This window comes from Bos javanicus, chromosome 11 (assembly GCF_032452875.1).
Source record: "Bos javanicus breed banteng chromosome 11, ARS-OSU_banteng_1.0, whole genome shotgun sequence".
Taxonomy (NCBI): domain Eukaryota; kingdom Metazoa; phylum Chordata; class Mammalia; order Artiodactyla; family Bovidae; genus Bos; species Bos javanicus.
The window spans coordinates 98,579,886-98,603,822 of NC_083878.1; the positions used below are offsets into that span (position 1 = coordinate 98,579,886).

The 23,937-nt window shown below is 54.3% G+C and overlaps 1 protein-coding gene across 19 annotated transcripts in view; it reads left to right on the plus strand.

Moving 5' to 3' along the window:
* The window catches only part of DNM1 (dynamin 1), a 43,437-nt gene extending 20,043 nt beyond the window's left edge, over window positions 1-23,394 (plus strand). Inside the window, exons 10-23 of one of the 19 annotated variants that reach the window (XM_061433658.1) lie at window positions 357-495; window positions 5,872-5,958; window positions 7,913-7,983; window positions 8,163-8,214; window positions 8,420-8,431; window positions 10,677-10,790; window positions 14,736-14,845; window positions 15,752-15,863; window positions 16,324-16,335; window positions 16,715-16,885; window positions 18,179-18,420; window positions 18,793-19,008; window positions 21,145-21,181; window positions 22,789-23,394. In XM_061433658.1, the coding sequence (XP_061289642.1) occupies window positions 357-495; window positions 5,872-5,958; window positions 7,913-7,983; window positions 8,163-8,214; window positions 8,420-8,431; window positions 10,677-10,790; window positions 14,736-14,845; window positions 15,752-15,863; window positions 16,324-16,335; window positions 16,715-16,885; window positions 18,179-18,420; window positions 18,793-19,008; window positions 21,145-21,166 (1,360 nt within the window). In that variant the 3' untranslated portion in view covers window positions 21,167-21,181; window positions 22,789-23,394. Of the gene's footprint in view, window positions 1-356; window positions 496-5,871; window positions 5,959-7,912; window positions 7,984-8,162; window positions 8,215-8,419; window positions 8,432-10,676; window positions 10,791-14,735; window positions 14,846-15,751; window positions 15,864-16,323; window positions 16,336-16,714; window positions 16,886-18,178; window positions 18,421-18,792; window positions 19,013-21,144; window positions 21,182-21,489; window positions 21,492-22,125 lie in introns of those variants that run through there. The other 18 variants (XM_061433659.1, XM_061433655.1, XR_009739609.1 and 15 more) reach the window with 18 other exon arrangements.
* The last annotated feature ends 543 nt before the right edge of the window (window positions 23,395-23,937 follow it).

The following is a 23,937-nucleotide window of genomic DNA, read 5'->3' on the forward strand; positions in this document are numbered from 1 at the left end:
GTCGCGGAGCCAAGCCCTGGGAAAGAATATGAACTCAGTAAGGGCCCTTGGATGGTGCCGGGGCTTGGTCCCTCAGACCCCTCCCATGCCCTCAGAGCCCTGGAGGGGGAGGTGCGGCGCTTGGCAACACCTGGGAGGTGCCAGTCTGGGTGGTAACAGGAGGGCCAGGCCCAGCGCTCACATTGTCTTCTCTCCTCTCTCTCTTTCTCTGTGTTGGTGTCTCTCTCTCTTCCCTCGTGCCCCTGCCATCCTCCACCCTGCACCCTGGCTCCGCTTGGCCTTCACTCCCCTCCACCTCCTCGCCCTCCCACCCCTGGCTGCACCCCGTCCTGCCCCCCTCCTCCTCCCGGGTGCAGGACGGGCCTCTTCACACCTGACCTCGCTTTTGAAGCCACAGTGAAAAAGCAGGTGCAGAAGCTTAAAGAGCCCAGTATCAAGTGTGTGGATATGGTAGTCAGTGAGCTCACGGCCACCATCAGAAAGTGTAGTGAAAAGGTATGATGGCCGCCTGGGAGGGGCTGGGCCTGGCCATGGCTTCCTCACGGCCAGGGCCTCCTGCGGTGGGCCGCAACCAGCTGCTGAGCAAGCCTGGCGACCTCTCAGCACTCAGGTGGACCCAGGCCAGCCCGGGTGGCTCCTGGCTCTGAGATCTGGTGCCAGCTTCTAACCCTGGGTCTACAGTCCTCATAATCCCTTCAGGTCCCCACCTCCGCCTAGCAGACTGCTCTCACCCAAGCACCCTCGGTGGTGCCTTTGACAACAATGATAATAAGGAGCTGTTTATTGAGCACCTACTGTGTGCTAAGCACTAGGCTAAGTGCCTGCCCTTGTTATCTAACCTCATCCTTCGAACAACCCCAAGCAGTGGATAGTCTTATCCCCATTTTACAGATGACAAAACCGAATCTCAGAAAAGAACAGCAGAATGGGATTCAGGTTTACGGAGACCAGGGGAAGAGGTCTTGGATCAGGGCCTCCTGGGCCAGGGGAGCCATCCCAGTCCCAACACTAATTTGCCTAAAAGCATATTGGATTACTCCCTTGATTGCAATCCATACACGTTTGCCAGGGTCAGCCTCTTTTGAGTAGTCTCTGACCTTTCAGATGCCTTTTTCCTGTTTGTCTACTTCAGGGCATTTGGGGGATTTTTCACCAGATCATCTAAAGCAGTCCTTCCCAGAGGCCTGCATGAGTCCAGCCTTGCTTGTGTTTGAGAAAGCTCCTATGCTGGGAGGTGGGGGAATTTTTGCCTTAACTTCATGTCTCAAGTAAGGTATCACAGTTTTTGTGGCTCGTACACAATTAGTCCTGTGCGCCCCTTTCACAGTCCTGTCTCACTTTTGCTCACTTTTGTGCCAGATGGGAATGGATTAAGCAAATTAGCGTCCACTCAGTGCCTGATCCAGGTGGAATCAAATCTGAGCTGGATTCTCTATTGTAGAGTATATATCATGATATCTAAATCATGGTCCCACAACATCATGACTACTAAGTGATATGATCTTAACTTTTGTTAAACTAAAAAATACTGAGTTTTTTTTTTTTTTAATTTTTGGCTGCACCATGCATGTGAGATCTTAGTTCCCCAAACAGGGATCCAACCGAAGCCCCCTGCCGTGGAGGCATGGAGTCTTAACCATTAGACCACCAGGGAAGTCCCATGCATTTATTTCAAGCTGCCTCAAATCTCTTTACAAAACAAGACAATATCTAATTTTTTTTTTTCATTTTGGTTTTTCCTAGTGAAAGTGATACATTCTCAAATAGATAAAATATGGAAAACCCCTAAGAATAAAAAGGAGGCAACAACCCTCCCTTTCAAGAGAACCACACTGAGACTTTCATACACTTTCTGTAAATACACTCCTCTTTTATTTATTTAGACTTAACTAGTTAATTTATTCTTTCAACTTTTTACTTTTATATTGGAGTATAGCCAATTCACAGTGTTGCAAGAGCTTCAGGTGTGCAGCACAGCAACTCAGCCGTACACATATAAACTACATATATAAACTCCCCTCACATCCAGGCTGCCACACACATGGTCCTTTAAAAAGAATGAAATTAGCAGTACTGATTTCATTCTGATCATACATGACTGTTACCAAAATACTCAAACTGCACAGAGAATGCAAAAGTCCCTATAACCCCACAGCCCTGGAGATAGCTGCTGGCAGCACTCCTTCCTTAACTAATTACACATATTCACCAGTTTTAACCAGAGATCACACTGACCACACTGATCCATGGGCTCTTCGTTTTTACTGAATAGTATGAACTGAAATCCTTGCAGTAGCTACATAAAGACTATGCCCTTGAACAACTGTACTGTATTCCACTGTAGAAATATGACATGATTTACATATTCAATATCCTATTGACAGACACTTAGGTTGTCCCAATTTTTTGTTTTTCGTTTTACAAACAGTTCTGCAGTGAATAGCTTTATAAATGTATTTGCACATTTATCCTGTTGTTTCTTTATAGCAAATTTCTAGTATAGAACTAGCTAGCAATGGATGTAAGCATTCACACTTTTGGTAACTTCTGCAAGATTTGCCCTCCAAAATGTTTTAACCAATTTATTCTTCCAAACTATTTTTTCTATACATAGACTTATGTACATTATTAGGTACTCACACTGTGAATATATTAGTATCCTTCTTTTTCTCCCAACATTTTGGTGGGTGTTATTACAAAGTCAATGTGAGCATTTCTAATGATTGCATAATATTCTATTGAATTGATTTATTACTGTCATGGTTTATTTAACCATTTTCCTATTGATGAATGCTGAAATTGTTTCCTGTCTTTCAATATTATAAATACCCTGGCAATGAATATCTTTGTGTATAAGTAGTTTTAATTTTCTTTCTCTAGGATTATTTCCTTAGGACAGATTCCTTGAAGACTGATTACTAGATATAGAAATTGTGAAACACTGCTGAATTGCATTCCAAAAAAGCAGTAATTAGGGTAAATTGTAATATGTTGGAAACAACCCAGATGTCCATCAAGAGGATATTGATTATAGTATTATACAATGAAAGACTAGTTGTTAAACGGGCAAGGGATATTTATTTCCATTCATATGTCCTTCCACAATGTACTGTGGGGGGAAAAGCAGGTTTCAGAAAATAATATATAGAATTTAGGGGGAAAGAAATATATTTAAATGATAAATATACAAAAAGTAAAATACAATATAATAACCTACATAAATTATCAAGTTCTAAAGGCATAGTTATTAACCATTATTTTGAGAAGGCAAAGAACATAGGAATTTTTCTGTTTCTACTTCACAAACTTCAGTCATATTCAGATTTCTTATAGTGAGTTGGTAAGTTTTTGTAAGTAGACAACTGATCAACAAAGACTTTAGAGAGGAAAGCTTGTAAATTATTTATTTTAAAAATGCCCTTTGATTGATTTAATTAGTTTTTCGGTTTACATAGTGAAATTCACCCATCTTCATCTTTTTTTTTTTCCTCCCTAAGTCTTCCAAATTTAGCAACACCCTTCTGCTAATTATCCCTAGCCCTGCTGGGCTAAGCGTTTTCATCTCTGGATGAAATCTGGAGTTTACTGTCCAGCACAGGATGTGCTGCTCAGTCCTCTCGACAATGCCAAGAGGGAAGGTGCTATTATTACCCCATTTCACACATGGAAAAACTGAGGCTCAGAAGGGTCCAATCACTTTCCCAAGGACAGTCAGCAGGGCAGGGGGCTGGCTTTGAACCCAGAGCCATGTGGCTCCACGGCCTGCGTTCCTGACTCCTAAACAGTGGGCTCCAGGCTGACTGCCCCACTTAGCCAGGAACTGAGAGAGAAAAGATCCATTTTAAAAACTGGCTGAAAGTCCTGGAAATGCGCAGAGGCAGCCAGAATGGAAAAAGATGCTCAAAGGGAACAGAACTGCTCAAAGGGGCTGAGGCTGCCCTGTCACTTGTGACACGTGGAAAACTTGACCACTGTAGCGTCCAGGAGGTTAGTGGGAGAACTGGTCATGCTCTTTGGCAAACTGCTCCTCCTCCTCCCTCCCTGCCCCTACCCCAACCCCACCCTGGGAGGAAGCACTTGGGACCATCTCAGAGGAGGCTTTTCTGGTGGCCGTGACTCAGTCTCGAAAAGGAGTGACAGCGCATCCTCGAGCTTTGTGGGGCAGCAGGGTCCACCGGACCCCTCCAGCCAGCATTTGTTTTTAAGCCCCTGGTCTCAGGCTGCCTCTCTCCCAGGTCCCCTGAGCTTGGCCACATGAGCCACACCCTTGGCACAGTCATGGGATGGTTGGGAGGATGTGGCACCTCTCAAGGCTGCTTCTCCTGGGCTGACACCCAGGACGCTGCTTTCTTCCCCACCCTCCTGCCTCTCCGGAAGACCTCACCCCATCTCCTTGGCCTCCTTCTTGCCCTCAGAATCCCTACTTGTGACCCAGGCACACTAACCTTCAACTCTCTTCCCACAGAGGGGGATCCGCCTGAGAGACCTGAGCCAGGCATAGGAAGAGGGACAAGGTGTGGGTCTAGTTTTGCCCGGCCTGAGCCCCGCCCGGCAGAGGAGCAGGTCCCTGGGAGTAGACTCCTGTCCTCAGCAGTGCAGCGAGTCCCCCTTTCTGAGGAGTTGCTGGTTCATGAGCCACAGGGCAAAGGAGCCCATGTCTGCTCACCTTGGCAAGGAGGGCAGAGACATCCATCCTTCATTCATTCACTCATTCCGTCAACATTGCCCTCTTTGAGCACCGTGGTGTGCCCAACCCTGCCTCTGCCTTCAGGGCAATTACAGTCCAGTTTGGTGAGGGAAGAGGGTGTGTGTTGCAGGGGGTGGGGGAGGGGACATAGAGGTTATCATGGTGGACTTTCTGGAAGAGGTGACATTCAACAGAATCTTGAAGGGGGAGTCCATCTGGGTTTTGTCCAGAGCCTGGCTGAGCTGGGGACAGAGTTCATAGGCCAAGGATTTGGAACAACTTCCCCTTTAGCCTCAGTTGATTAAAAACTAGGAGCGGAAGAGGGGTGCTGCTGAACTTCTACCCCAAAGGAGTGGGGCAGACACAGGCAGGCTGGCCAGCCAGCTTGGAGCCAGGCAAATGTGTCTGGGGGGTGGTAGTGCCAGGCCAAGGCATGCAAAGGGAAGAAGAGTTGGGTGGATTCTACCATGAAGGCCTGGGGCCCAACCAGGCCCCCCGCAGGGTACTGCTCATGCTGCTGCCCCCCCCCCAACTCCGCATGCCGCCCCACCCCCCAAGCATGCCTGTGCCTCCTGCATGGCCCTTGTGTGACTGTTGGTTTTCCCCTACCTCCCCTCCCCCAGCTCTTACAAGGAGCATTGCCTGTCCCCAGCCTGACTCAGGAGGCCAGCTGGCACCTTGGGCCCTGCCCTCCCCAGATTCTCCCCGGACAGTAATCTGCAGGCTGTTACCTGCCTGGTTCCCCACTTGAGCGTGTCTGCAAGCCTTTGAAAAGGCAAAGCATAGCCCTGAGGATGAGTGAACGTTTGGGGAGCTAACTGTGCCCCCAAACAAAGGCCTCAATCGAATAGGTCTGTTTCCAAGATGGCTGCCAGCAAGATGGCTGCCGAGGAGCAGGCTGATTCCCAAGGCACTTGTGCGCATGGGAACTACCAGCCCCCATGAAGTTGCCCAGGTAGGCTAGTAAAGAGGGCCCAGACCCGGGAAGACCCTTGAATTGCCATTTGGCTCCCACGACTGAGGGAAAGGGGTGGCCGTGGCTTGGTGCCGTCAGCTTCCTGGGCCCCCAAGTCTTGGGCATTTGGTGTGTCCCTCCCACCCCACCCTGGATTCTGGTGGGCTTTGGGTGCCCTCTGCCTGTGCCCGCTGTGTACCTGGCTCTCTACCCTGCCACCCTTTCTCAGCTCCAGCAGTACCCCCGGCTGCGGGAGGAGATGGAGCGCATTGTGACCACCCACATCCGGGAGCGCGAGGGTCGCACCAAGGAGCAGGTGAGCCCACTTGGCACTGCCCACTCTTTCCTGGCCTTGAACTCCTGCCCCTGGGCTCACCTCCTTCTTCCCCGTTAGTCTCTTCTGTCTCAGTCTCTCGTATACGTTCTCTCCCCATATTAACTTTATGCGTCTCTCTTACTCTGTTTTATTGTGAGAAAAAAATACACATAACATACATTTCACTGTTTTACCCACTTCAAATCGTGCAGTTCAGCGGTCTTAAGGACATTCAGATTGCAACCATCACCACCATCCATGTCCAGAACTTTTTCATCTTCCTAAAATGAAACTCTGCCCGCCTCGACCTTAAACAGTCCCTGGCAGGCCAGTGGTGTAGACTCTGCGCTCCCAATGCAGGGGGCTCAGGTTTGATTCCCAGTTGGGAAACCAAGATCCTGCATGCTGCATGGCACAGCAAAAAAAAAAACACAAAACACAATGACTCCCATCCCATCCTCTTCCCAGCCCCTGGCAACCACCATTCTCCTTTCTGTTTCTATGAATTTGACAAGTCTCGGTACCTCGTATAAATGGAAGCAAACAACAACTGTCATTGTGTGTCTGGCTTGCTTCACTCAGCGTAATGTTCTCAAGGTTCATCCATGTTGTAGCACGTGTCAGGATAACTCTCCTTTTTAAGGCTGAATCATATTCCATTGTTTGGGTAGACCACATTTTGCGTATCCATTTGAGTTGGGTTTTTTCCCCCCACCTTTGGGCTATTGTGAATAATGCTGCTATGAACATGGGTGCACAAATATCTCTTTGAGACCTTGCTTTCAATTCTTTGGAGTGTATTCCCAGAAATGGAATCACTGGATCATATGGTACTTCTATGTTTAATTTTTTGAGGATCTGCCATAGAGTTTTCTACAGAAGCTGTTCCATTTTACAATCCTACCATCTGCTTCTCAACTTTCTATACTCTGGTCACCCCTATTTGGGCCTCTCTCTCTATTTCCTGTTTCTCTGGGTCACCATACACCCCCTCCTAGGCACCCTCCCTTCCTTTTATGTAGTCATCTATCAAATACTCATTCATTCATTCAGTAAGAGGCATGTCCACTGAGTGCTCCTCTGGGTTGAGAGGAACAGAAGTAAGCAGGCCCCCTTACAGCTCTCACAGAGCTCACAGGTGAGTCCTTTTTCCTTGTCCATCTCCCTGTCATCCTTCCATCTGTACCCACTTCTGGCTCCCAGTCCCCAGCCTCATCCTTATACACTCCTTCTCCACAATGGTGCTGTCCTCAGCCACCCACTTTTTTCAGTTTCAGTTTTGGCTGTGCTGGATCTTCGTCGTGGCATGCACAGGCTTCCCTTGTTGAGCATGAGCTCTACGGCGCATGGGCACAGTAGTTAAGACACACAGGATTTAGTTGCCCCACAGCATGTGGGATCTTAGTTCCCTGACCAGGGATCAAACCCACATCCCCTGCATTGGAAGGTAGATTCTTAACCACTAGACCATTGGGGAAGTCCCAAGTATATGCATTTTAATGTTGTCATATATTGCCAAACTGCCCTCCAAGAAGATGATACATGTTTATACTTCCATCTATGGTATGTCTTCCTACAACTGTGCCCACATTGGTCCCAATATTTATTATTAATTTGAAAGGTCAAAAAGGGTCCCATTTTAATTTACATTTCTTTGTGAACAAGAGGGAGCATTTTTTACATATCCTTATTGGTTATCTGCATTTCTTCTATGGATTACCCATTCAGGTTCTTTGACTATTTTGGTTTGTGTTTCTTGTCTTCCATTTATTGATTTCTAGGAACTCTTTATTTATTATGGATACTATTATGGATATCTTTGTTTATTATGGTTTATAGATTTATTTCTTATGGATTCTATATATGCTGCAAGTGTGCTTCTCCCAGATGTTCATGCATTTTAAAACTCTATGGTATCTTTTCCATTTGCCTGCTGACCTGTGTATCCTTGAAGGTCATGCTCCTCATCGATATTGAGCTGGCTTACATGAATACCAACCATGAGGACTTCATAGGCTTTGCCAAGTGAGTGCTCCTTGGTCAGAGAAGGTGACAGTTTGTGTGACTGTGTGTGTGTGTGTGTGTGTGTTTGTAGGGCCCAGGCCTGCTGGGGCAAGCCTCTGGGTCTGGTGCCCACTGAACAGTAGCAATGAAGCTGGACCTCTGGAGAGAGGTTCTGGGACTCTTCCTTCTCTCCTCACTAGTGCTCAGCAGAGAAGCAACCAGATGAACAAGAAGAAGGCTTCAGGGAACCAGGTGAGTGAACTCCAGTGCCCTAGCCGGAGGGATGGAGGGTGCCGGATGGACGCCAAGCTCTGAGAGCCCCCTCCCCCGAGGGGAAGGGTCCCACAGGGGCCAGGGAGCCTATCAGATGCCAGCCACAAGCCTCCCACTCTGCCTCAGTAACCCTCTCTCCTCTCTCCCGATGCTTCTCGTGGTTGCTATGGTTACCTCTTTGCAGGATGAGATTCTGGTGAGTACCAGGACTGGGGCTCTTGGTTTGTATAGTGAGGGGGAGGAGGGGACCCATTTGTAGCGGGGATGCTCAGGGGTCAAGAGGACACCTTTTGGTTTGAGCTGCTTGCACACAGCAACACATGGGTGTCCACACAAGCACTCAGGCCAGAGGCAAGGCTTAGCCACACACAGAGTCCTACCAATCTGTCCTTTGGTGTGCATGAGCTAAGCATCTCCTTCATCCAGAGGGAGACCACATGGGCTGGAGTGGGCCAAAATGTTTGGCAGAGACCTGGCATTGAGTAGGAGCTCTTTAATATCTGTCAGATGGATGGATGGATGGATGGATGGATGAGAGAGAATGTTTTTAAGCTGGCATCCCTACCAGAGAGTTGAGGAAAGAGATGAATGAAATGTCAAGAAACCGGGGCCTCCTCACCTGCTCTGTTCTTCAGATCTCTGCTGAAACATCACTTCTCAGCCCCAGTTGTACCCCAAGCCATAGAGTCCGAGCTTTTCCAGAGGCCATAGTGTCTTTGTGATAATCACTTCCCTCTTGAGCCCTCTAAGGGGAAGGGCTGGGTCTGTCTTGTTTACCAGTAAATCCTTGGCCCCCAGCGCAGTGCCTGGCACCCAATAGGTGCTCATTAGAAGGAAGGAGTTCATGAATGCAATATCCCAGGGCAATTTGATTCAGCACACACTCACTGGGACCTACACTGTGCTGGCCCCTAGACAGGAGTCAGACTCTAGTCCTGCCCCTTGTAGGCTGGGCTTGCAGTCAGGCCCCAGGGGGAACAGGAGGTTCCCGGTGCCCAGGCTCTGGAAAGGGGTTTTGAATGAGCAGGGAGGAGGGCAGAGCTGCGGTGGCCGAGGGAGCACAAAGGCTGGGAGTCAAGGCGGGAGCAGGGCAGAGAGGTCTGCTGGTCAGATGCTGCAGATGGAGAGCCAGGGTACAGCATTTGGACTCAATTCCAAAGACAGTGACAAGATGCCAAGGGGGTCCTCTCCAGATGGGACAGGGTGGGACAGGGCTCATGGAGGCGCCTGGCTCTTCGTCCCTGTTAACCGCTAAGGCAGCTATTAGCTGTGATCTGCTGTGTGACTTGGGTTCTCAGGCTTCTCAGGGAAGCCAGAGGGTCAAGCAGGCTTGACCCCAGAGGGCTTTCCTGCTAGCCTAAGTCTCCTCTGTCTTCTCAGGGGAGAAGCCAGGGAGGCCAGGGCTTGGGGGAGGGAGTGGGAGCAGCTCCCTCATCCCCTCAGTCTGGCCCGCCACCAGGGTCTAGTCGATGGCCCTGCCCTTGAACCAGAATCCACAGGCCCAGATCTGTGTTGATGGCTCAGGACGGTCCCAGGGCCAGCTGTTTCCTGCTGTGAAAAGAGACCTTTGCCCATTACTCTGGGTTTCCCCGGGGAAGAGGAGTCTAGACAATTTGTGCTCAGCAACCCCCCACTCCCGCCTCCCACTCTACCACCACCACCCCCCGTCTGGGACCTGGAGACAAAAACTCTTAGAATCCCACTGTGGCAGCCTTTGTGTATTCATGCCACAAATATTTATTGATCACTTACTGTCTGCGGAGCACACTGACAAGTACTAGGATACACCAGTAGAGGAGAGAGTTCACAGTTTAGCAAGGCAGACGACATGAACTAATAATCACACACACACACAGATTCAAAATCCCAGTCATCATCATAGAAGAAAACTTCAGGGAATGATGAAAGATTATAATATGGGTTCTGATTATCCTGGGAGCCAGGGAGAGCCTGTCTGAGAATGTGACTTCTGAGCCTATACCCTGAGGATGGAGTCAGATTTGTCAGACAAACAGGGGGAAGTGCTTTCTAGGCAGAGTCAACATCAGCATGTGCAAAGTCCCTGAGACAAGTCTTTGAATAAGCTGACTCTTAAGCTGAGAAGATATACTTTGGCTCATGTTGCCCAGTCAGCCACCTAAACTCAGCTTGCACACTTTTTAGTGCTGGGGAGCTCATCCCCTCCCAAGGCCACCAGTTGCCTACTCAGATGGCTCCAACTGACAGAGGCTGTTTATCCTGAACTGACCTCTGTCTTCCACTCTGTTCACTTGTGGTTCAAACCAGGGTAGATCTGGCCCCTACCGTCCCTGACCAGCCAGGCCTCCAAGAGCTGAGAGAGGGGTGGCCTTTTGAGTGTCTCTTTTTGCCTACCTATCTTCCATGGGGAATCCTGGCCTCTGTCCAGTGACTTCCTGTCCCCCCACCACACCACCTTTCAGGTCATCCGGAAGGGCTGGCTGACCATCAACAACATCGGCATCATGAAGGGAGGCTCCAAGGAGTATTGGTTTGTGCTGACTGCCGAGAATCTGTCCTGGTACAAGGATGACGAGGTAAGTAAAGGGACACTTGTCATCAAGGGATTTGTCTGATGGCCAGAGTCAGGTTTAGATCCTACCACAGGCTTGGAGTGGACTGGACCACCAAATAGGAGTATTTGGTATCTATTTCACTGACTGACTGACTTATTTTTGGCTGGGTCCAGTACTTAGTTGCAGTGCAAGGACTTAGTTGCCCCAGGGCATGTGGAATCTTAGTTCCCTGACCAGAGATCAAACCCATGTTCCCTGCCTTGGAAGGCGGATTCTTAACCACTGGACCACCAGGGAAGTCTCCCAACAGGGAGCTTTGAGTGAAGCTGGGAAGTAAGGACCATAAGCAGGCAGTTCTGGGGGCTCATCCAGGCAGGATGGGGAAGATGGCTTGGCCGGATGGGGGAGCTTGGGGGCTGAGCGCCCTGGAGAGGGTAGGCAGGGGTGCTGAGCGTCCCTCTCTGACCCCACCAGGCCCGCAGCCTTCCTGTTTTCTTGCTCCAGGGCGTGCCTGCTCCTCTGTGGCCCCCACAGGCCCATGACACACACAGTCCAGCTGCCAGACACAGTGTTAACCCCTGCACCCCAGTCCCCCAGGCCCCGCAGTCCAAGCAAGATGCCCAGGGTGCCTCCAGCCGGAGGGTCCAAGACCCATGGGGCCCACAGAGGCGCCACACCGAACCTCTCCCTGCCCGCCAGGCATAGACCCCCTGCCACTTCCCTCCCCTGCTGTTGGTCTCCTTTAAGAACCAGTCTATTTGGCTTCCACATCTGGATTCCAGAGGTGACCAAAGAGAGCAGGGAAGGCTGGGATGGAGTGGGGAGGGGGGTGGGGGGATGGCTTGTGGTAATGAACTCCAGCTGGCCAAGGAGTGGGGGAGGGGACCCTCTTCTTCCTGAGGGGGCCGTTGAAGGACAGCGGGGAGCAGAGCTTGGGGTGGTGGCCTGCGATTTTGGTCTCCAAACCCCTCTCGGTGATCCCTGGCCCCCTCTGAGTTGCCCGAGGTAGGGCCCCCCTCCCCACCTTGGGCGGGCCCCCTCTGTCGTCACTGGCAGGGGCGCCAAGCCATCTGGACCTCATTACCCCAACCCTGGCCTCTCCCAGAGCCCGGGGCCCCTTGAAGGGATGGAGCGTGAGGTGGCGGGGCATGCGGGGGGGGGGGGGGGGGTCGCTTCCTGCTCTGCCTCCCAGGGAGGCTCCCTAGACGTGTGCCGTGGATGGGGGGGTGCCGACTGCTGGCCCCCACAACTGGTGCCCCTATGCTGCAGTTCCTTACACAGGGCCGGGGGACATTGTGAGCTGGGGCTGAGGGCCAGCGACTGTCTACACTGTGGGGGAGAAAGAAGTGTATCTGAGAGGGCCCCCCCACCCCGTCCTTGTACATGTGTACGTGGCGGGGTGTCTTTTGGGAGCTTTGTGTGTACATCTGAGTTGAGTCACATGTGATGCTGGCCTGTCTGTGGGGGTGGGAGGGGGTGGGCAGAGAATGCCGGGAGGTGGGAGCCTGGTGGACGCGGCGTGTGGGTGTTTGACAGGAGAGCATCTGGGTTATAAGCATCAGGGCGTGTTTGGTATGTGAGGGTCTGTGTGTGCGTTTGGGGGCAGACCACGTGTGCCCGTGCTCAGTGTGTAAATGCCGGTGTGTATGTGCGGCGAGTGGGCTCCAGGAGCAAGGACGTGCGTGTGGCACGTTTGAGAATATGTATCGTATGTACTGGGGATGTAAGGATGGGAGAGGACCAGAGTTCCATTGTGAGTGGATATGAGTGTGTGTCTGTGGGAGCTTGTGTGTGTGTGCACTTGTATGTGTGTGGGACATTGGATGTGCAATTTAAAACTTGAATGCAGGAATGTATGTTTCTGAGTTGGGGGTGGGGTATTGGTGCTGAGGTGAGGGTGCCTGTGTGTGTTGGATGTGAGTGGATTTTTTTTTTTTTTTGCACTAAAACTGCTGGGGTCACGGAGGTGGTCCGGACTGGGGGGAGGCTGATCTGTCCCCCTTCTCCACCCAGCCACCAGCCGTCTGCTCTTCAGGACTTGTCTACCCTCTGGGCAGACAGGCGGTCGCCCACAGCCCAGCCCTCACTGACCCCCCATCTTCTCAGTCTCCCTCCGCCACCCATCGCCACCCCCACCCCATCCCACAGCAGCGTGGCACCCCCCCCCGCCCTGCCTCCCTCGGTGCCTCCTCCCAGCCTCCACCCTGTGCCCCCCAAGCCCCCTGCCCCGGCTCCAGGCTCCGGTTGTGGGATGGCGGCCGGGGGTCGGTCCAGGTCTCCAGCGGCGGCGCCGAGGGTCTAACCCAGCCCAGCCTAACCAATGTGCAGACTACTGTACAATTTGGGAGTCCTGAACAGATAGTCTAAACACTGGGTAGACGGAGTGGAGGGGGTCCCACGATCCATCCAGGCAGCAGTGTCTGTCCGTCGGGTGTGAGTTCGGCCCCGTGTCCCGGAGATGCAAGGCCCCCCAGCCCAGCCCAACCGGTCCGGGGTCCCCTCTCTGCTCCGACTCCCCTTCTGCCTCTTTTGACGTGGCAGGGGCGAGCGGGAGCTGTGGCTGGGAAGGAGGGGCCTGGGGAGGGGGCCGGCCTGCGGGAAGGAGGAGGCTGCTCCTCACTGGATCCAACCCCAGGGCGGGTGGCGGCGGGGCCTCCCTCGAATGCTTCCAGATGTTCCCTGGCCGTGTGTGTGACTTCCTCCTCTCCTCCCCCAGCCGCCCTCCGGGGCTCCCGGCCACCCGCCTGGCATAAAGAGGGCTTTATGTGGCTGGTCGGTCCAGGCGGGTGGGTGGTGGGTGGGGGCAGGCAGAGGGAGGTGGGTAGGATGACACCAGGACCGGGAGCAGGGTCCTCTTAAACCCAGCTCCCCTACCCCACCCCGCCGCCCAAGATCCTGGGCGAGGCCCGGAGTCCTCCAAACCCACACAGACACCTCGCCCCACCCGGGGGCATGGGCCCAGAGGAGTCGGGTGGGCTAATGGGGTACAGGCAGCAGACACCCTTCCCCTCCTCCCAGAGCCCCATCCCCGGGTACCTCCTCTGCAGACTCCAGAGCTCCTCCCTTCTGTCTGTAGGACAGAGCAGCCTACAGACACATGTGCACATAGGCCTGCCACCCGCATGCCACCCACAGATAAGCATATCTCCTCCTAGACGATACAGATAAACCAGGTTCAGCCCATTATGTAAACGATATGTACATGTCCCAGAGGCACATTTGTGCAAACACACAGATATTTATAACTGCCGTGCACACCAAAAAAACTGTGCACACATACAAACATACTCACCCACATGGTCGGACTGGCACCTCCTCAGGCACCCTCATGCACACACAAGGACACACGGGTACAGGGACAATGGTGAGAGGGCACGTGCTCTGGCGGGCATGGATTTGCACAAACACAACCCCACACATTGCACACACTCACCACTTCTAGGCTTGTGCTGTGTGTCTGTCTGATTGCTAACACATGGGCGGCTGTGGGGGGGGCTGCTGAGCCAGCCCTTTGAAGACACCAGGCCCTGGTGGCCCCCCCCTCTTTCCCTGTCTCTCTAGTCAGGAAATGAAGTCAGAGGCTTATCCAACGCAGGCCCCACTGGCCAGGCCGGGGGCGAGAGAGGCTGAGTGTGGCGGTCCCTGGCTGGGGCTGGCCTGGCTTGTATCCAGGGCTTGCTTGGGGCTGGATGTGGGAGCCAAGCTCAGCCTCACTACCCCGGGCTCTTGAGCTCTGGCACAGATGCAGAGGTGGTGGGAAGGGCTTGAGCCAAGGTGTCCGGCAGGCCCAGAGCTCTGGGGCCAGGCTCTTACCAGATAGAGCCTGCACAGTTCTAGGGGGCTGGTGGTCCCTAGTCCCAGGTGCCCACCCCAACCCCTCGCCCCAACGCAGAGCATCCTTACAGAGTGAGGGGGGGCAGAGAACAGCGCCAACCTCACCATCACTCCTTCCTTGCTCTCCCTCAGGAGAAAGAGAAGAAGTACATGCTGTCCGTGGATAACCTGAAGTTGCGGGACGTGGAGAAGGGCTTCATGTCCAGCAAGCACATCTTTGCCCTCTTCAACACGGAGCAGAGGTGCCCACCTTCCCCCATGGGGCCCACAGATCCAGAAGGGAGAGGGACCTGCCCCGAGCCCCCCAACAAGTCATTCATTTGACAAACATTTGTTGAGTTTCTCCTCTGTGCTAGACTCATGTCAAGATCTCATTCCTGGTCTGTGCTCCCCACCCCCATTTCCTTTCTCCTTCCCACCTGACCTCCCTCCCTCTCCCCCTCTGTCTCTCCTTCCCTCCTTCCTCCCCTTCTGCAAGCACTTGGTTAGTAACTGCCCTGGGTAAGATACTGGCAGTACCAGGCCTCTCACCTCCCAACCCAGGGCTGACTCTAGGGGCCTTTCTCCCACTCAGAGATGTGGGTTCAATACAGCTGCCAAGAGGAGAAAGCCAGGGAGGGGGCAATGGGGCTTGCTATCTAAACCAAGGACTGCACTGTCATGGGTGCCCCTTTGATGAGGGCTCAGTCCCTTTCTAATAGAGTATTTTACTGCTTATTTCACTGAATTCTCAAAATGACCCTAAAAGGCAGGACTTGTTACTATTTTTAACTTTTTATTAATTTATTTGGCTGTGCTGGGTCTTAGTTGCAACACACAAGATCTTTGATCTTGTGGCACACAAGTTCTCTAGTTGCAGCATGTGGGATGTAGTTTCCTGACCAGGGATTGAACTTGGGCCCCTTGTATTGGGAGCATGGAGTCTTAACCACTGGACCACCAAGGAAGTCCCAGGAATTGTTATTATTAACCCATCTTCCAGATGAGAAAACTGAGGCTGGGAGAGAGGAAGGGACTTGCCACAGCTGGGAAATAAGAAAGCCAGGACTGGCCCTGCAGGCATGATGACCCCTGTCCACGCGTGCCCTTAACTACCAAGGTGAAAGGGCTTTGCCCTGTCTCCCCTCACCACCGGCCCCACCTTGCAGGAATGTCTACAAGGATTATCGGCAGCTGGAGCTGGCCTGCGAGACACAGGAGGAGGTGGATAGCTGGAAGGCCTCCTTTCTAAGGGCTGGCGTGTACCCTGAGCGTGTTGGGGTGAGTGGCAGGGGAAGTAAAGGAGGGGCAAGCTGCTTAAATAAGGGGTCCTGTGGTGGAGCCACCCTCAGTGATGCCAGGTCGTGCCATATTTTCAAGATATTGGGCTCAGAAATAGCAGGAATCCTCCCCCTACCTGCCCCAGGGTGGGATCAGTTAAGCCTTCCTCCCATCCTTCTCCAATGCCATTTTACATGACCCTTTTTCTGCTGCAGATGGCATTTCCTGTATGCCTTTCATATAATGGTGGTTCCTTGTGACTGCCCTCACTTTTCTCCCCTCTTTCACTGTGACAAAGTCGAGAGTTGCCTTCGAATTGAGGTGCAGTGCCCAGATTGCTTACTCAGTCCCTCCTCTTTCCTCTCCATGTGTGTCTGCTTCGGCTATGCTCACTGGTGGCGGTGGCGGTGGTGGCAATGCTGATGTGGTGACCTCTGTGGCTTTGGTGTGGGCCTCCCAGGACAAAGAGAAAGTGAGTGTGCCCCTCCCTCATCCTCTGCCAGGCATCTCTAGCCTAGGGCCAGATCTGGTCAGGTCTTTAGAATCCAAAGGGACCTTGGAGATGTCCTTTTCCTAATTTACGGACTGGAAAAGTAAGGCAAATTCTAGGTACTAGAGTCAGAGCCAAGACGAGACTGAATGAGGGCCTGGGGTCCTGAGAGGCACTAGGGTGGGCACTCGTGCCCAGAGACCCAGAGCTATGGGGGAGCTGGTGTCTTTGTATATAGGCCAGCTGCATCTCTCTGTGCTCCAGCATTCTAGCCATCCTTGAAGGGGCTGGGACCCTGGGGATGCCTCGAACCTGGCTTTGAGGGCCCAGCCACCCTGATGCCCTCTGTTCTTAATTGCAGGCCAGTGAGACGGAGGAGAACGGCTCGGACAGCTTCATGCACTCCATGGACCCACAGCTGGAGCGGCAGGTGGAGACCATCCGGAACTTGGTGGATTCATACATGGCCATCGTCAACAAGACTGTCCGGGACCTCATGCCCAAGACGATCATGCATCTCATGATCAACAATGTGGGTTCACCACCATGTGGGGGGCAGTAGGACCCGGGAAGTGGGTGGCTGGCTTGGCCTCAGGTAGACACAGGCCAGCCACGTGGGACTGAATCGGGAGGGAGGCAGGGGTCCATGCCAGAGCTGTCAGATAGAAACGTCCTGTGAGCTTCACATATTACTCTGTAGATTCACACAACCAAATTGTTCCAGACATGCTTAAATTTTTCCAGAAAGGGCTCAGAATCTGCATCTTTTGAGAACTCCCAGACCATGTTTTGAAATACATACCCCCCAGAACCACTTCCACCTGTAGCTTAATGAAAAAGCATGGCCCTAGGGGAATTAGAACTGAGTTGAAATCTTGGGTTTGCCACAAATTCCCTGTGTGATTCTAAGCAAACAACTACCCTCTCTGAGCCTATGTTTCCTTATTTGTAAAATATGGATAATAATAGAATTGAGAATTAAATGAGTATAGAGTGCCTAACAACACGGTGCCCAGCATGTGCTAGGTGCTCAACGCATATTTAAATAACGAATAAATGAGACACAAGCCAATGGCATAAAAAACCTCCACAAATATTCTCTCCACAAATATTCCAGAGCCTGGACCCGGTAACAATGAGGGATTTTTAAGAACGTTAACCCACCTCCTAAACACAGAGACTGGCATTTCACCCAGTCCTGGCCCACATTCACACCTGGTACTCAAGGGCTCAGAACATTTTAAACTGTCATCTTCCTTATTTTGGTCCAGTGGAACATACAAGTCTTTGGAAAGGGTGTAACTACCCATTTGGGGCTTCCCGGGTGGCATTAGTGGTAAAGAACCTGCCTGCCAATGTAGGAGACATAAGAGACGCAGGTTTGATCCCCCTGGAGGAGGACATGGCAATCCACTCCAGTATTCTTGCCGGGAGAATCCCATGGACAAAAGAACCTGGTGGGCTACAGTCCATGGGGTCGCCAAAAGTCAGACACGACTGAAGCAACTTAGTACTCATTCACCTCATTTTACAGATGTGGAAACTGAGGCTGAATAAAGCGGAGTAATCATTCCTGATGCGTGATATTAATAGCCCTTGGGTGTCCCTCCTAGATCTATGACCTGAACAGTTCACTTTTCTTCTCTGGATCATCTGAGATAAAGGGCAAGTGGGGGAGTGGGGGAAGCACGGGAGATCTCTAAGTTTAGGCAGTGGCAGAGCCCCATACCCGAGCTCCGATTCCTAGAAGGGCCGGGGAGGGGAGGGCAAATTGGTTGGTACAGGCCTCCGGGTCCAACCCTCTCCTCTCTTTGCCCACTCGCAGACCAAGGAATTCATCTTCTCGGAGCTGCTGGCCAACCTGTATTCGTGCGGGGACCAGAACACACTGATGGAGGAGTCGGCCGAGCAGGCACAGCGGCGTGACGAGATGCTGCGCATGTACCACGCACTGAAAGAGGCGCTCAGCATCATCGGCGACATCAACACGACCACCGTCAGCACGCCCATGCCCCCGCCTGTGGACGACTCCTGGCTGCAGGTGCAGAGCGTACCGACCGGACGCAGGTATCAGGGCCGGCTCCCACGGCCCCAAAGCCCCCCAGCCCGGGGCCCGCGGGAGGAGGGCCGGGACCGGGCAGTGGCGCGCCCGCGTCACCGGGGCGGCTCCCACCTGGAGCGAGGGGCGGAGCTTAGAGAGGGCGGGGCTTGTCGCGGGGCGGGGCTTGCCGTGGAACGCTGGCTGCCGGGCAGGGTGGAGCAGGGAAGTTGGAGCCTCCGAGCGGGGGCGGGCTTAAACACCCGAGTGAACCCAGGGAAGAGAGGGGCGGGGGCTTGCGCGCATGGGCGTGGCCGGCACCAGCCTGGGGGCGGGGCCTCGGTGTGGGGCAGAGCAGCTCATCTCTCCCCTGCTTGTCCTTCTGTTTCTGTCGCCCGCAGGTCACCCACGTCCAGCCCCACGCCGCAGCGCCGAGCCCCTGCCGTGCCCCCAGCCCGGCCCGGGTCGCGGGGCCCTGCTCCTGGGCCTCCGCCTGCTGGGTCCGCCCTGGGGGGAGCGCCCCCCGTGCCCTCCAGGCCGGGGGCTTCCCCTGACCCCTTCGGTCCTCCCCCCCAGGTGCCCTCGCGCCCCAACCGCGCCCCGCCCGGGGTCCCCAGGTGAGTAGGGGCTGAAAGCGGTGGCAGAGATCGCCGGGCGGGCGAGGCCGGGAGGGAGGTGGGGCCGAATCCTGGAGCATCGGCCTGGTCGCCAGAGCCGGGCCTCTCCGTCCAAGTCACTCGGACCGTGGGTGCCAGAGCCACCGGGGGTGTGGCCAAGGGCTGGCGGAGCCTGCCCCCAGGGAGCGCTGAGTCCCGCAGGTGGTCATTTCTGGGAAGGGGGCCGTGGGGCTCATCCCACCTGCCCTCTTCTTTCCAGCACTTGCATGGCGCTTCCCTCCTTTTTCACTCTCTCTCTCCCCCACACTGCATCCCTTCTTTCCTTTCTAGCCGCTGTCCTTCGATCTCCATTCCATCCTTTACTGCTGTCTCCCCGCCCCTAGGGAGCCTACCTCAGGTCTGAGGATCTGAACCCAAATCCTATCTGGATGGGTAGATTTTGTTCACTTATACTCAGGGCTATCCTGGTGCCCCCACTTCCCCAGTCCTGAACCTTTGGACCTGTCCTCGAGGTTGTCCGGCCTCTGTCCCACAGGAAAAGAGGCCAGGTTGTGACTGTGTGACCAGCAAGGTGTGGGATATGTATGTGTGGGCGTGCACACGGGTGTGAGAGTGTGAGAATGGCACCCAGGCATGTGGTAGGGCATGGAGCAGCTGGGAAAGGGGTCTGGGAACCATGGGAGCCTGATGGTTTTCTTGCTTCCCCTTGCCTCTGGCCCCACCCAGCCTGGACCAAGGTGGTGGGTGTCAGAGCAGGAGTGGGTAAAGGCTGCCAATTCCCAGAAATTTCCAGGGAAAAGGATTCTGTGTCATCCCTTGCCTTTGCCTTCTTGACCCATGACCTTCTTTCAAGGAAGGTCACTCTGGTGTCTAACTCAGTCTGCCCTGTCTCCACTGGCCATGTTCTCTGAGGAAGAACTCATCAGACCAATAGCATCCATTTATGTTTCCAGATGGCTGGAGAGGAGGGCCATGGGTCTAACATCCATGGATCTAAAATGGAGCAGAGATGGGGCTTGCTCTGTGATGACCTGAGGGCCAAGGTGGAGGGGTTAAAGCAGGCAGCATGGTGGTGTTCAGGGACACTGGACTGGAGTAGGCCTTTCGGCAAGTCGCTTTCCCTTCCAGGGCCTCAGTTTCCCTTCTACGAAATGATATTTAACATTCTTCCTTCCCAGGGTTGGAGTCGGGATCAGGGGAGACAGTGACTATAGATAGAGATACCACATTAACTGGAAAAGTGGCCATAGAAACTCTCTGCCAACTTCCAACCTGAGTTCAGATCCCTAAGGGTATTTGAGATGCCCAGGCCTGTGCTGAGGTGTGACATGAGAGCTGTAATATTTGGTACCTGCTACAACTCTGATCTGACTGACACATGGGAAGTCATGGCCTCAGGGAGAGAGCAATCTGGGGAGCTTCAAGGCAGCTTGACTTCAGTGAGATCCCAGGGCTGATTGAGATAAGGTTCAGGTGGTGAGGAGCCGGGAGGGCTTTGGGATAAGGAGCAGCAGGTGGGCAAAGATTTAGTGTGGAATGCATTAAGAGCTGCTGGCCAGAGCAGAGTGCAGATAAAATGAGGAAGAATCGAAAAAGATTGCTCTGGGTGGGGTGGAGCAGGTTGGAGAAACTTCAAAGTCCGCTGAAGAGGTTGTCTTGTTGGGACTCAATGCCGTGGGCAGTAGGGGGCCACATAAGGCTCTTGGGTGGAGATGTGAGAGCTGGACCCTAAGAAAGCAAGGCCTGTCCCCTCTGGAGCAATGCAGGTGGCCCTCTGAGCACGCCAGGCAGGAGTATGCAGGGAGCTGGTGCAAATTGCCTCCTGTGTGCGGGCAGGCGAGCAAGCTTCTGTGTTGTGACCGCAGCCCCGCGTGTGCTTCAGTGTGCCCAGTGGCTGCATGCCCCAGATCCACGCTGCACGTGCCGCCAGCCAGCAAGGTTGCTGGGCCTTGGTGGGGGGAGGGCGGTGTATGCGTGTTGTTTGTGGGCATGTGTGTCAGCGTGTGCATGCGGGGCCGTGGGGCCTCACCGCATGTGTGTGCACGCCCGGGCGTGTGCGTATGCGTGTCCCCCAGCCCCAGGCCCCGCCCCGTCTGTGCGTGTGAACTGCCATGTTGATTTCGTGCTGTCTTTCAGAATCACTATCAGTGACCCCTGAGGAGCGTCAGCCACGGTAGGTACAGGCCTCTCCGCCTGCTGCATGAACGGTGTGTCTGCCCCCTGCCGCACCAGCTCCGCACTGCAGGGCGCACCTGGGACCTCAGAGGCAGGACCCCCCCAACCCTCCTCCGTCTCCCTTCCACAGCTCCAGACTTACTCTTTCCTCTTCCTGTCCTCGCTGCCAGCTGGCTCTCTCACCTCCCTTCTCAGCGAGCCTCGGGACTCAGTGCCGCCGCCCACGAGCTCCTTGGCAAGAGCCTGGGGAGGTCCCGGGTCAGGCTCCACACCCAAGCTGGCAGCCCCCCGGGGTGCCCTCTGGAGCCGTCACAAAGAGCTCAGAGCTCATAGTTCACGGTGTCAGGAGCAGGGAGCTTGGCGAGGGTGGTGTGTAGGGCTGGACTCAGGCGGCAGAGAGGCCTTGGAACCTCACCCTGGGGTGCCACACTCCTTCCCCGACCTGAGTGAGCCCTGCTGCCAAGACGGGCAGCCGGATCCCAGCCTGGGAGCTCTTCAGACCCGAAGAGCTTCAGGGCAGGGGCGGTCCAAGTCCCACCTCCTCAAGCATGCCAGCAGCCGAGCAGCAGCTGGGGGTGAAGGCTCTGACGGTCGAATGCTTTTGGAGGGCCCAGGTGTCCCATCCACACTGTCAGCCCAGAGCACACCTCACAGGCCAGGCAGGTCTCACAGCCCCTTCCCTGGCCTCCGTGGTCTCATCACTCCAGCGTCCTCCTCGGCCCCAGGTGGAGCATGCTAGGTAGCCCGCAGGCTCCCCCCAACCTGGACCTGTTGCTCCTAGAGGTGACCTACCCATTTCGGCCACAGGGGTGACAGTGTCTGCGGACTTGGGCGAGTCGGCCTCTCCAAGTTCTGCCCCGGCTGGGCCCCCCCCAAACTCGCCCAGCGAACCACCTGCCGCTCTGCACCTGCGCTGACTCTCGCTCTTCTGCTTTTCCCCAGCAGGAAGGGCCCAGCCTCACCTACACGACCTGCGGTCCCCCGACCAGCCGAGGCTCCCCTCTTAGACTTATAAGCCTGTGGCCACTGGCATCCGGCCGCCTGCCCTCCCTGCCTCCCCAGGGCCCCTTCGGGGGACTCTCGGGCTTTCTGCCCACCCAGAGGGGCCTCTAGTGCTCCCTCCAGCCATGCTGTTAGCTTTAGCCTCCTGGTTCAAACAGTGTTCTTTTTTTTCCTGTCTTTCTCCATCAGGCCTGGGGGCTGTTGCGTGGGGCTCAGGGTCCCACATGCTCTGAGGCTAGGGATGGCCCCAGGCCAGTGAGTTGAAAGACATGGGGGAGGAGACCAGAGAAGAGGGATGTCAGAGGGGGCCAAGCACGTGTCTGGAGCTATGGGTGCACTGCCTGGTGGTGTGTGAGAGAATAGCGTGAGTGGTGGGGTGGGGGCTGCCCCCAGCCTTACCCCAGGCCCCCATGAAGCTCTGGCCCCTGCCCATCTCGTTTCTTCCCTTCCACCTTCCCTCTCTCGTCTCTCTCCTCTCTTCCAGAACCCTTGCCCATGCCCTCATCTCCCCCCGCCACCTCCGGGCTTGGCTGCCTTTGCCTTACCAGCTCTCTCCTGCTTTTCTCTCTCCCGTTCTCTCTTTGCTTTCTCTCCAACTGCCAGCCGATCGGGTCAGGCAAGTCCATCCCGTCCTGAGAGCCCCAGGCCCCCCTTCGACCTCTAACCAGATCCCTCATATTCCTCGGAGACTTCCCTTTCCAAGCCTGCCCGGACGGCTGTTCTGTGACTTGACAGTGGCTACCCAACCCCAGAGCCTCCCCTCCACCTGTGACTTAGTCTGTTGTAGTGGTGAGCTGACACATCCAGGCGTGACGTTGGTGAAATTTTGTGCCCCTCTGTGGTCTTGCTCCTGCCCTGTTCTATAAATATCTATAAATACTCATATATATATATATATACAAACATATCTATGGCCAAGCCTCGCCTCTGGTGTCGGGAATCAATCACCGTGCTGTCCTTGAGGAGTCTTGCAGCCCAACTACAAGGGAACACCTGTCACCCTGACATCCCCCTCCAAAGCGTGCCACCTCCAATGAGCCCCAGTGTCATGCCCAGCCTGTGGGCAGCCAGCCCCCCTCTGCCATCCTCCCATCCCAACCCCCTCCTCGAGCGTGGGGGTACCGTGCTGGCAGCTGTATGGTTCTCTGACTGCTACCAGTCTTGCTGTCTCTCAGCTGAGAATAAAACCCATTTCTGGACGATGGGGAACAGCGTGTCCTCTGCAGCCTTGTGTTCGCTGTGGTGCTTGGGGGGAGGTAAAGGTTTCAACATTGGGGTGAGGGATTGAGGGGCCCAGCTATTGATACGATGCTTTAAGATGTTGGGGGCAGGGAAAGCCCCATCCTTTCCGAGGCCTACTGGGAAAGCACCTGGAGTCAGCTGATCCTGCGAACCCTGCTCTGGCCACCAGGGGGCCCGGGAGGAGAGGCACGGGCCAGCTAGGCACTGTGGAGGGACAGGGTGATGGAATGGACAACACTTGAGCCAGAAGTCAGCACTTGGTGCTGTGGCACTCTGCTTCCCCTCCCTGAGATCAGATCCAGCTTCTGAGTCACTCCGCTATTAAGGCAGGACGGCCCCTGAGAGCCCCTTGGGAGTCCCCCTGGGGTCCCCCAGGCTTCACCAGGCGGCAGTGGGTGACAGGCCTCAAAAGATCTCAGCCCCGCTGGACGTGCCCAGACACCCTGGAGGTGGGCACAACCAGAAGCCTGCCCTCTGTTGGCAGGACCTGCTCCCTGTTCAGTGCTCATG